Source organism: Vulpes vulpes, chromosome 12 (assembly GCF_048418805.1).
Source record: "Vulpes vulpes isolate BD-2025 chromosome 12, VulVul3, whole genome shotgun sequence".
NCBI lineage: Eukaryota > Metazoa > Chordata > Mammalia > Carnivora > Canidae > Vulpes > Vulpes vulpes.
This window is the reverse complement of record NC_132791.1, coordinates 166072228-166085069: the sequence shown is the minus strand read 5'-3', so window position 1 is coordinate 166085069 and position 12842 is coordinate 166072228. Positions and strand designations below refer to the sequence as shown.

At 56.6% G+C, this 12842-nt stretch overlaps 1 protein-coding gene across 1 annotated transcript; it reads right to left on the bottom strand.

Annotated features, from left to right (window-relative positions):
* Window positions 1-4331: 4331 nt before the first annotated feature.
* SNAI3 (snail family transcriptional repressor 3) lies at window positions 4332-12842 on the bottom strand. The gene is made up of 3 exons (XM_026004894.2): window positions 12705-12842; window positions 9303-9920; window positions 4332-7185 (listed from the first exon to the last, which is right to left on the bottom strand). The coding sequence occupies exons 1-3, from the start codon at window positions 12778-12780 to the stop codon at window positions 7004-7006; spliced, it is 876 nt and encodes a 291-aa protein (XP_025860679.2). The 5' UTR covers window positions 12781-12842; the 3' UTR covers window positions 4332-7003.

The following is a 12842-nucleotide window of genomic DNA, read 5'->3' as shown; positions in this document are numbered from 1 at the left end:
GCCTCTGCCTTGTTCCCGTCTGTTCCTTCATTCCCTTAATTTTAAGTTGGCTTCACATCCAATGTGGGGCTTGACTTCATCACCCCAAGTTTAACAGTTGGATGCTCTACTGACTGAGCCAGCCAGGCGCCCCTTCCTTCATTCCCTTGATGTTTGCTGAGCAACTGTCGCCATCAGACATAGGCCAGGCCCGTGGGTTACAGGACTGCTCCCCTGCAGTGGGGTTCAGGGTAGAAGGTGGCCTCCTACATGATTCCAAGGATCCTGGTCTTGAACTTGATTCTGCCGGGGAGCTGGAGGAGGCTGGAGCGACACTGGGTGTAGGGCGGTAGGTGCAAATGGAAGAAGGGATTGGGGCCCAGGAAGAGCCTCCCACTAGTCGGGCCAAAACCACAGGACTTGAGCTGAGGCAGTGGCAGGAGAACAGAGGAAGAGCCTGGTGAGAAAATGCGCAACCCGGGCAGCGGCGGCTCCTGTGAAACGAGAGTCTCTCACTGCCCGCGTATGAAGGGTCATGTGGCCTTGGATTCATTTCCAAAGTTGGTGGGTAAAAGCAGAAAACACACTTAGAGTTACCCCCAAAGAACCCCTTCACATCACCCACAAGGCCAAGTGGTCCCCTCCTGCCATGGCGGGTGCAAGCTTCTCTGCCAGCACCTGGCGGAATGGTGTCTGTGAGCCCCCAGAGGCTCCTGCTCCCGCACTGGGGCCACACGTGGGTAAGGTACATGGTTCCCCAGCTATGTCTCCAGAAGGCTTTCACGCTCTAGACTCAGCAGCCAAGCACACTCTCCCCATATGGGGGCATCGCCATTTACCCATATCAGGAATTAAAGGTGATGCTGTTTTAAAGGTTATCAACCACATTCATTTAAAATCATCAATCATAGGGCAGTCCAGGTGGCTCAGCAGTTTAATGCCATCTTCGGCCCAGAGCGTGATCCTGGAGACCCAGAATCGAGTCCCATGTCAGGCTCCCTGCTGGAGCCTGCTTCTCCCTCAGCCTGTGTCTCTGCCTCTCTCTGTGTGTGTCTCTCATGAATAGATAAATAAAATCTTTTTAAAAATCATCAATCATAAACCCCTTGTATGCAAAGGTATTTGTGTGAAAGGTAACTATTTTCCAAAACGAAGTTTTAGGAGAGTGGCATTGTTTTGCATTTTTGCAAATCTGGGTGTCTGGTTTCCTGGGTCCAGCAGCCTGTCTGCTTCTGCTGTATGTGGCTCAGGAAAAGCCCGTCTCCACAGACGTGTAGATGGAAGCACGCTCCCAGCCTTCAGGTACCTGTGGCCCGTCTCTGGTGGTACACTGCATCTCAGCCTGTGGCATCTGACCTGTCGGTGAACAGATCCCGGGCTCTGTTTCACGGAAATCCGTCTTGTACACGGGGTCTCCAGCCCAGGCAGGATTTTGTAGCATCAGCATCAGTCATTAGGAAAATGTAAGTTCGCTGATTTATCCAGAACCTCCATATGTTGACGTTTCATTTTATAATTTTAAAAAATCATTTTCTCATCAGAAAAGTCTTTAAGGGGCAGCCCAGGTGGCTCAGCGGTTTGGCGCCACCTTCAGCCCAGGGCCTGATCCTGGAGACCCAAGATTGAGTCCCACGTTGAGCTCCCTGCCTGGAGCCTGCTTCTCCTTCTGCTTGTGTCTCTGCCCCCACCCCCCTGTGTCTCTCATGAATAAATAAATAAAATCTTTAAAAAAGAAAAAAGAAAAAAAGAAAAGTCTTTAAGCGTGGAAAGCTGCCAAAAGATAGCTTCCAAAATTGTCATTTTCGCTTAAAATCATAGATATCACGAGTAGGAAGTACTGTTCATTCTCCATAATGCAGCAGGTTCCCTTGGTTCTTTGCTGAGAATATGCCTGCAGGGGACCGGGCCCACATCTCCGTGCTCTGTGCCCTTTCGCACCTCAGCGGCAGTAGAGGGATTCTGCACACTTCCCATGTCCTCACTCAGGACACTCCAGGGACCAGGACACAACGTTGAGATTTAATACAACTCAGGACATTCTCAGGCTACACCTGCTTCTCCGTGAGTACATGGTGGTGGTGGTGCAGTGCCAGGGCCCTGGGGCAGTGTGCGGGGATGCCAGAAGGGAAACCCCTTCTGCTTCTGCACTGTCAATGTGTGCGCCTGGCAGTGAGAGGTCTCCCCTTCTGTGGAGGGAGGCTGCGACCTCTTATGGGCCCTGCTGGCAGAGCCGGAGTGGGTCCCATAGAAGGAGGAGAGAGATGGCTACCACCAAGTAATGAGCTGCAGGGACAGTGGGCTGCACCTCATCTGATGCTCACGTGGGACTGGCAGCCGAATGGGGCCTCTGACTGTCCCCGATCCCAGCCTCTTTTTGGCCAATTTAGGACACTTGCATCCCAAGGTGACCGGACAGATTTCAGGCTCCTGTGGCTCTAGGACCACCTTCCTTACCGACTCTCGTTTCTGAGGTCAGTGTATCACTTGTGTCCTGAGCCCAGACCTGCTCCCAGAGGAAGAAAAGGAGGGCTGATATCTTAAGCTAGATAAGCAAGTGATTCTGCGTCTTCCTTAAGGACTGGTGACCCCGATGACCAGTGGATCTTTACAGGGGAGCAGAAGAGTAGCCCCTAAGGGCAGAGGTGTGGGGAGACAGGGGGACAGAAGCCCTCAGGTCAGCCTGGGGCTAGGGGGCATGACAGTGAGGGAGGTCACAGGGGAAGGCAGCCCCAGAGATGTATGCGCCCAGTCATGGGGACGGACCCCAAGTCCCTGCCCCCCGACCTTCCCACCCTGGCACCGTGGTGTACTGGAGCCCTGCCCAGAACCTGCTGGGCCCTGAGGACACTCCCTACAGTGCAGTGGGCTGGGCAGGCAGCCAGGAGGGGAATCATGGGCGGGAAGAGCATGCGGATCCTCAGAGGAGGCAAAGGTGGAGGGTTTCTGTGAAGTTAGCTGTTCCGTATTATCCAAGGCATCCTAATTGTCTTTTTTTTTTTTTCTTAACTATTGTATGTATTTGGTGCTCTCTTGAATTCTAAATAGAGTTTAGCATGATTCCTTTTTTACAGAAGTGGAAGCCAAGGCCTTATTGTGGGTTTGACTCCACTGGAACCAAAGCACCTCACCTGGGGACCAGACCAGGAGCCCCAATTGCCAGCGAGTGGCGCAGACACCCCCCCTCAGGGGTGGGAAGCCACTGTGGATGCCCTAGCCTGTTCCCGCCGTCCTGGAGCCCCCCTGAGCCTTGGCAGGACTGTCCCTGGAATGTCATGCCATCTGCAAGTGACAGAGGCCTGGAAACTTCTGTTCCATTGAACTCTGCCAGGGAGCTATACTTAGCCACTGAGTGCAGGCCAGGAGTGGGCTCTCTGAATATAGATAGTAACAAGTGGGCTATTTTCAAACTCCCAGAGAACCCCCTGGAATATTCCGAGCCAAAATGATATTTATGGAATCTTCCAGGCTTTTGGAAGGGAAGGCATAACCTTAGTGTGTCGGCAGCATCAGCAGTGAGGTTTCTTTGAACGGGGGGCGCGGCAAGGGACGGGACCACCAAGAGACCGGGTGGGTGTCCCTCTTGCACCTGTTTCCAGGACCTGAGCTCGTGGGGGCTGGGCGCTAGCATCTGAGTCAGAGAACAGTGGTCCTCCTGGCTGAGTGTTTGGTGCTGACCCTACGTGGCCTTCATGCCATCACCCGGGGGCACCTCTCATTCCAAGGGTCCCCAGCCTTGGAAATCTTGTTATGCTTTCCCTCTTGTCCAGAATCCTTGCTGATCTCTTAGGCCTTTGCTTCAGCTACACGTCACCAGGCTGTTCCTAGCTCCGGGACCTCTGGTCCCTTCCTTGCTTGCTCCTGCCTTGGAATGGGGTGACCACAAGGCCTTCTTTAGAGTGAAGAGGGGAAACGTGATCAGTAAAATTTGGATAGGAAAAAGAAGGCCTATAGGTGGAGGGACCCAAGTAGCAGCCACTGGAGAAAAGATCCAGTCATGCCTGCTTCACTCAGGACAGAAATGCATGAAGCTTTGACCTCCTTCCTGATTCCTGTTCTGTAGGTGCTGGGAGAAGGTTTCAGAGAGCCAACTTGTAAATGGCTGTCCCCAGTGAATTCTGACGACAAGGCAACATAACCAGGAAAGGCGAGGGTGGTAGGGGGCAAGACCTGCGCAGCCAGGGCACCGTGGCCTCCCACTGGTCTGACTACAGCCCACATGCTGCTCGTGGACCATCTCCCCCATTCATCCTCCACCGGTTCCTGGGCAGGTGCTCGGGCCTCTCTTCACCCCCTGTGCCAAGCCAGCCTCCACCACCCTGCCCTCTGCCAGTCCAGATATAAATATAAGAGCATTTTCCATGGGCCGGCCCAGAAGGGCAAGCATTAGACTTTATTTTAGGGCCGCGAAATTCCCTCCTTCATACCCAACAGGTGCATCGCCTCATTTAGACATCGGGGCCCAGAAATAGAACACAATCTACAATATAGCTTCCTTCAGGCATCTGGATACTATTTGAAAAAAAAAAAAAAAAAAAGCTCTCCTGTGAGATGGCCGGACATAGGCCTGATTGCTGGCTTGATCTGCTCTGCAGAGGAACCCAGCACCCGGGAGACTGCTGGGAGGGAGGACCATCTGATAAGGGCAGGGCCCCTGCTTGGGAAGATGGACAGGAGGAGGCAACGGGCACAGGAGGGGCTTCCAGTAAATCCATCACTTAAAATCAGCTGCCCGCCCATCCTTTGTGGGATGACTGAGAGGTCAGGGGTCAAGCACAGGAACCGCCCCCCCCCAGGCATCTCTAGGCAAACACTGTATTCACATCAGCTGTTGGGGGTGGACGGTGTTGAAATTCCGACCCCCAGGACCTCAGGATGTGGCCTGATTGGAACAAGGGTCTTTGCAGATGGTCAAGTTGAGGTTGTCAGGGTGGGGTGCCTACCCAGGATGACTGGCATCCTCACCAGAAAGGGACATTTGGACACAGAGACAGACACACATAGGAAGAAGTCAAGTGAGGTGGAGGCAGAGATGGGCGATGGGTCTGTCAGCCAAGGAATGTCAAGGACAAAGGCAAAGCAGTAGGAGCTGGGGCTAGACCCCGGACGGAACCAGCCCCTCAGGCACCTCGGGCTTGTGCTTCTGGCCTCCAGACTGTGGCAGAGCAGGTTTCCGTGGTTCCAGCTTCCCGGCACATGGGACTTTGTTACAACAGCCTCAAGGCTGCTGGACACTGCTATATCAGCGCAGCTTCCCGCTCACACCGTCTGTCCCTGGAGGGATAGCTGATCCCTGTGGAGGGAAGGCTGCAGTGCAGGCCTGGGAACGTGAGCGTGGCTCTCCCAGAGCATCTTCGTTCCACCTGCTGACACAGTCTGGTGCGTGCTGGAGCTGCGGCCCTTCTGGGTGGCCAGTGTCATCAAGGTCACCGTTGGTCCAGAGAGCCCATGATCGCGGTCAAGTTTCCTCTCGGATGTCCCCAAGGTCCCTACAATGGCCGTCATCAAACCAGCCAGCAGAGCCCTGTAGCCGTGAGAAGCCTCTGGCGGGATCCGCAGGTGCTGTGTGGCCTGGCACGGGCCTATGAATGCCCCTCAGCAGGCCTGCATGGCCGGGGCTGAGACGGGGCCTCTGCCACTCACCCTGTGGCCTCATTCAGGGCCAGGACCAAGGTGCCTGACTGTCCCTCAGTCTGGGCCAGAAGTGGAGCTGCTGGCAGCAAGCCAACTCTCCTGCAGAGAGGAGCAGGTGTCCCCTCCGGGTGTCGAGAATTCAATCAGTCCCCGTTAGACTCAGGCTGCCCTCCAGGGGTCAGCTGGAGCCGGGAGACACGCTGGCAAGACAAGGACCAGCTCAGCAGGTGACTGGGCGGTCAGGTGGTGGGAAGAGGTCGCCTCTTGGGGGCAAGATGCTGGGGAGGGGTCTCCTGTTGGCATCTGAGTCGGTGTGGGAGGCATGTGTTGGGCAGTGTCAAGGTCTGCCCATCTCTCAGCTGGGGGACACCTGTGGTCTCAGGAGAGGGCAGGCAGAGGAGAGGCGAAAGCGCCACGGGCATCTGTGGACGCAGCTCCCGGCGATGCAGCAGTCTCACAGAGACCTGTGCAGACCCAGGACAAGACGGTCCTCTGTGCCGCCCGCCGATACAGACACATGCAGCCCACAGCACCTTCCTCGGGCCTGCCCAGCTCTGCTCTCGCACCCTCACCCCAGCGTGTCCACACCCTGTGGCTGGTCTCTCTCACTGCTAATGCTGTTCCCACTTCCAGTCTCTTCCTTCCTTCTGCCTCTGCTCACCTGCTCGTCTGTCGCCGCCTGCCTCCCACCAGCCCTGCTCTCCATCCTTACACCTCACGGCTCCTCGCCCTTGCCATTGCCTCCCCTACTCTGTGGCCAGAGGCCCAGGTATCTGCTGCCTGTGGAGGATGACTCCCACCCAGCTCAGCCTCCTCTGTAGAGCCAGAGGCCTGGGCAAGACTCAGAGCTTCGGAGGACATAACAGGCAGGGGTGAGGTTTCCTCACGGCTCTGTGGTTGTGGCAGGGCCCTAGCTCCGTCCCAGCATGCCCATATCCACCAGCCACTGCCCTCTAGGACAGCCTAGTGATGTGGGGATGGGGGGTGTCTGTGTGCATCCCTGATGTGACTCGGGAGGCCTGGAGTCCAGACCAGAAGCAGGTGGAGGTGGGCCATGAGGTAGCTCCACCCACGAAGGCCAGCAGAAGAGCAGGAGTTGTCCATGCTGGCCAGCACCCCCACCAGTCTTTAACTCTTGGGAGAACAGAACCAGAAACCCGAGTAAGTCAGAAGCAGAACGGCGATTCCCGATTCCACCATAGTCCTCTGATACTCACTCTCACAGCCCACTGGGCCTCTCTGGTTCTGGACGGAAGTGGGCAGCAGCAGTGACAGAGAAGGAACCCCATGGAGCAGCCGTGGGGCTGAGCTGCCCAGGCTCCCAGGAGTGGGGTTGGCCAGTAGCTCCCAGGGGGCAGTCCTGTCCCTCTGACCTGCACTGAGCCTGCCCTTGTCAGGGGCCAGGGCAGCAGCCAGATTCCTGGTGACGTACCAAGAGCGACATGCGGGAGAAGGTCTTGGCACAGCGCTTGCACTGGTACTTCCTGGTGTCAGAGTGTGTTTGCAGGTGGGCCCGGAGATTGGAGCGGTCGGCGAAGGCCCTGCTGCAGTGAGAGCAGGTGTACGGCTTCTCACCTGGGGGAGGAAGAGGAGAGCCGGGTGAGTGTCCATCTGGTTAGTCACCAGACCTGGCCCCAGGTTCATGGGTCCCTGTTTATAAATTAGTAAGCCCTGGGGTGCCTGGGTGGCTCTGGTAACGGTCTCAGGGTTGTGAGAGGAAGCCCTGTGTCCGGCGTCGTGCTCAGCGAGGAGTCTGCTTGTCTGTTTCCCTCTCTCTCTGCTCCTCCCCTGGCTCAAGCTAAATAAATAAAAATAAATAAATAAATAAATAAATAAACAAACAAACAAATAAAATATTTAACATAAATAAAAAATAAATGAATAAGCCCCTCTGGCTCCTCCAAATGCCCATTCCATTGCATTTATTTTCCTTTAGCCCCTTTCCTCCCCAGGAGATACCTGATGGGGCCTCAGCACCTGCTCCAGGAGGAAACCCTAGGACCAGCAGGTCCATTTGCATGGTCAGGGTCAGAGCCCCTTGGGAACAAGGTGGAAGGTCACCCCCCACAGGACTGCAGCATCTAAAGCCTTTTCTCAGAGGAAGATCTAGCATAGGTTTTTGGTGGGTCTCTCACGGTTGTTAGATCTTCCTGTTTCTGCCAGAGCCCTCCTGGGCCCTTTGCCCAGATCTGCCCCTAACAAGCCCTGGGAGCCTTTCAGCAGGTGTTCATGCCCATGGAAGGACAGTGGTGGCAGCAGCCAGGCTCCAAAGTTGGCTGTGAAGGCGGGCTGGAGGGGATGAGCCCCAGCCCTCACAGGAGAAGCAGCTCTGCTTCTTTTAGGAATGGCTTAAGATCCCTGTGGTCTGTGGGGCATCTCCAATCAGGGTGACCCGGGATTCGGACAAAGTCATTCTGTTGGGAGCTGGGCCCCCAGGATGACCCTAACAAGTGCAAGGGGGCCTCTGGGGGCTCATCTGCTCTCACTGCCCATGTAAGAGGCACTAGCCTGCAGTCCCCACAGGCCCCCAAATGTCTCATCCCTGCCACTCAACACTCCATGACCGAGAACACTGAGCTCCTGATGGTGTGAGGTGGGGTGCTCACTGACACCCTTGGGGAAGAGCCTCAGAAAACCCAATGGAATGTCAGCCCAGGGAAGGGCTCCTGAGAAACCCTCCTTTCAGCTTCCACCTGGATGTGGCTCAGAAGAGTCCTTGTTCCAGAGCCGGGACTCAGAGCCAGGGAGGATCCAGGCACAGGAGGCTGTGTTGCAGCCAAGGGCCTCGGCCTCCAATCTGGTTCCTGGGCTTCTGTCTGTGGCTGCCTCTCCCTCTCCTGCTGAGCCTGGGCTGTGGTGCAGTTCAAACCCCTGCCCTGGGTCAAGCAGTGGGCAGCTATATCTGGTATACAGACCAAGTGCTTAGGCTCCTGGGCCTCCTTCAGGTGTGAGGGCTCATCCCCCACCTTCCTCTGCTCATCTGTGTCTGTCCATCCGCCAGCAGCTGCCCTTCTGTCCCTTCCTGTGCTCTGGTACCCTCTCACCAGGGATGACTTTGCTCTGGGCCCCAGTCCCCTGCCACCATCTGCACTCTTCAGTTGGTCTGTGGGACCCCTAAGGTTCCCACCCGCAGGCACGTCTGAGATTTGGACAAAGTCCTTCTGTTGGGAGCTGGGTCCCCAGGACAACCCTAGCAAGTATAAGAAGGCCACTGGGGGCTCATCTGCTCTCACTGCCCGTGTGCAGTGGCATCCAGTCCAGCACCCTGTAGAACCCTGAGAGGCACCAGCCTTCCTCCCTCCCCTGTTCCTGCTGCTCCAGAGTTCCAGAAGGCTGGGGAAGGTGACACAGCAGACCCACCAAAGCCCGCTGCATCCTGTCCTCTGCCGGGTGTTGTGGGCTGCAGTATGTCTCTCAGAAATGATATGTCTATGTCATAACCCCATTATCAGAGAACAGGGCATCTGCAGATGTGGTCAGGTTAACACAGGGTCATCGTGCTGGAGGTGTCCCCTGGTCCAGTAGGACTAGTGTCCTTACAGCAGAGGGAAAGGTGGACGCACACACAGGCAGAGGCCACATAGACAGTGGCAGGGGTGAAGGGATACAGCCATAGTGGAGGGACCCACTGGGTCCCCAGGAGCAGGGAGCGGTGGGAAGAACCCTCCCCCTGGAGCCCCCTTGTGACCCACCTGTGTGGGTCCGGATGTGGCCCTGGAGCAACCAGGGCCGGGAGAAGGCTTTGCCGCAGATGGCGCAGGGGCAGGGCAGCGTGTGTGTGCGGATGTGCATCTTGAGGGCGCCCAGGCTGCTGTACTCCTTGTCGCAGTACTTGCAGGTGAAGCATCGGGGCGCCCGCAGATGGCACTGCAGCTCCCGGTGCCTGGCCAGCCCGGCCAGCGTGTGGTAGGGCTTGCGGCAGTGCAAGCACTGGAAGCCGCCTGGGCCACGGGGCGCCCGTTCAGCCCCCCGCACTCTGTCTGGAGCTGGGTCCCCGGCGGGGCCCAGGGTTGGGGGCCACCGAGCAGGCAGGACCAGCAGCGGCGGCAGGTTGAGGTGGTTCAGGCTGTCTTTGAGGGGTGCGCTGGGGGCCCGGCTGGCACAAACATGTACCCGGCCGACTTCCAGGGGGTCTGGCCCAGGGGCCTCCCGAGCTTCTTCATGACATGGAAGGGGCAGGGAGATGCGGGCGATGACGGAGGTACGGTCCCAGGGCTGGGGAGGGTCACCAGGTGTGGAAGAGGCCACCTTCTCCGGGAGGAGGAGGGGCACCACCAGCTCCCTGCACGCAGAGCAGGCACCATCAATGTCTAGAAGGGAGGGTGGAGAGAGAATGTGCGGGTGAATGTGAGCCCCAACACACTGTCCTTAACCTTGCCCTTCTGGGCCCGATCACAAGCCTGTCTTCTAGGTTGTCAACAGTTCTGCCCGAAGGGGGGGTGCTGACAGGTGGAATGTCTGCTTCGGAAGTGACCCCAGGCTCTAGAGGAGAGGCCCCAGTGCTCTAAAAACAAAGGGGGAGAAGTGCCTTATGGGATCCCAGAATAGCCCTCATGGGGCCTCAGGAGGCTCCCCTCTGGCAGGGAAGGCCTCTCTGACCCCCATCCCACCTCGGAGCAGTGGCACTAAGCTCCTACAGCGCTAATTCAGAACAAACACCTGGCAGCAGGCCACCATGTGTAAGACACCTAATCACCCCTGATCGCCATTCACCATGGTGATGTAGGTACACACAACCTCCTGTCAATGCACCTGGGGGAACGCTGTCCTCAGTGGTGCCACCATGGCCTCCAGGGCCAGAGCGTCCCCCAGCTGTCTCTCCCATACATGTAGGCCAGCAGGCCGGTGCTTGACCGCATGAGAGTGGCAGGAGCTCCCAGAGTAAACAGGCTGGCAGGTAGTGGTTACATTCTGTATTACCCCCAAGCCCAAATCTCCAAACAGCAACCAACCCATTTCTTACTCCAGATGTGTTGACATCAACCTCTGGCCCCATTTCTACCTCCATGCCAACCAAGGATTTGGGTAGAGAAAGACAACTCTCAGATTGAGAGAAAATATTTGCAAATCACATTTCTGATAAGTAACTAGCATCCACAATATACAAAGAACTCTTGCAACTCAACAATAAAAAAAACAGATAATACAATTTTAAAATGGGTAAAGGATCTGAATAAACATTTCTCCAAACAAGATGTGCAAATGGCAGGGTGCCTGGCTGGCTTGGTTTGTAGATCATGTGACTCTTAATCACAGGGGTGTGAGTTCAAGCTCCATGTTGGATATAACGATTACTTAAAGATAGAGAGAGACACACAAAGGGCTAACAACCACAGGAAAAGATGCTTGCCACCATTAGCAAAAAAGGAAATGCAAATTAAAGCCACAACGAGATACTACATCATGCCCACTAGGATGGCTAGAATTAAAAATAGCCAATTACAAATGTTGAGGATGTAGAGAAATGGGGACCTTTAGGGAAGATTCCCACCCTCCATTCTGTCCTGACCTCACCCCTTACTCCCCTAATTATAAAATAGCACACCAAGTTTGTGTCCTCCCAGAAAGAGGGAGTGGGCAGTGGCAAGCTAAGAGGCAAAGGCTAAGGAAGTTCTGGAGAGACAGCCCTGGGATGCCTGGAGAGCATAGGACCCCGCAGAAGCCCCACTAGGGGGCCTTTCCACTGGGAAAAAAAGTCACTCTTCTTAAGTCTCTGGGATGCAGCCGCCACCCTGGCCCCAGGATTGCCTGAGCCAACCCCAGGGTGAGGGCAGGGGAGTGAGACAGCCTCCCTGGTGACACCGCCCAGGCTTCTGCTAGTTCTTTAAATGCCTCCCCTCCCTCTGGGTCTGCTTGATCTTGTTATTGGTCCTGGGATTCAAATTCCTGGGAGAAGAGGCTTTTCCATCTCCTCTAGTTTCAGATGCTCACTGGGGAGGCCTGAAAAAGCACTTATTCAAAATGAGAGTGAGGGGCCCCAGACCCAGCACCTTGGTCTCCCCTGAGACAACATCATGGCAAAAAGAGGCTCACAGTGGTCACCTAGCTGTCCTAGCTGTCCGCACACAGAGGGAGTGACAGCTGGGGGAGAGGGGGCTGAGTGCCACAGGGCTGCTCTCTGACACTTGTCATTGGCTGTCTCCCCTCCCCATCTGTATGTTCAAAGGGTGAAGCGGGGTGCACTGTACGACACACCTAATCAATAGGTTTGAACTGTGAACAACTATGTCCCAAACAAAACTTTCCTTTACCTGAGCCCCGCACGCTGATGGTTTCTATTGTATTTCATTTTATGAAATTGCTGGTGGTAACTCATTAAATTGATCTCAAAATGCAGAGTTCAGGAGCACAGTCCTAGGAAGCACCCCCTGATGGCAGTGCGCCTTAGGATGAATCAGTGAGGCGCCCTCCACTCCTGGGCCACCCCAGTGTCCCTCCTCCCCTCTCCCCTGAGCCACCCAGCAGTTCCATGGGGCACTTTACCGCAAGACGCTACTGAGCTGTGGGGAATGGCTCTGGTCCTGGAACCTTTCCGTGTCCCTGCACCCAGCAGGGAATGGGAACACATGGACAGTCCTGGGTCCTGGACCTGGGTCTCCCCACCGAGCCACCCTGGGGGCTGGGGGAAGGCCTGCGGCCCCTGAGCTCAGCCTGCCCTGGGGAACCCCCGCTGGGGTGAGGGGAGGTCCAGGGCAAAATGATCACAGGAGGGGTGAGGAAGCTCTGAAGGGTGTGGAGAACGCTACAGGAGCTGGGCCTTGGGACCCAGAGGCGTGGGTCACCCTCTGGTCCCCTCTGGATGCTCTGGGGGAGCGCCTGGACACCGGCCCCAAGCCCCCTCCATCTCTGCGCCCCCACCCAGTCCCTGGAAGGAAGATGGCTCCGGGGCTCCCTCAGCTGGAATGGGCTCCCCAGGGCGCACGGGGACAGCCCGAAACTTATCTAAGCGGGGAGAGAACCCGCGCCTGCTCAGCCCCTACGTGGACGAGGCACCCTCGGGCCACCCAGCCACCGGCTGTCGCCCCCGCTCCGGGGCAAGGTAACTGGTTTCCTCGCACCTGGGGCGGGAGCCCGAGGGGCCCGGCAGCCCCTACCTCTCTGCGTCTCCAGCCGCCGGTACTTGGGGACCTTGTGGCTGGAGTGCGTTTTCACCAGGAAGGAGCGCGGCATGGCCCCCCGGCGGGTGCGGGTCCCCCTGCGCGTCCGCCAGGCGCCCGCGGGCTGGGCGGCCG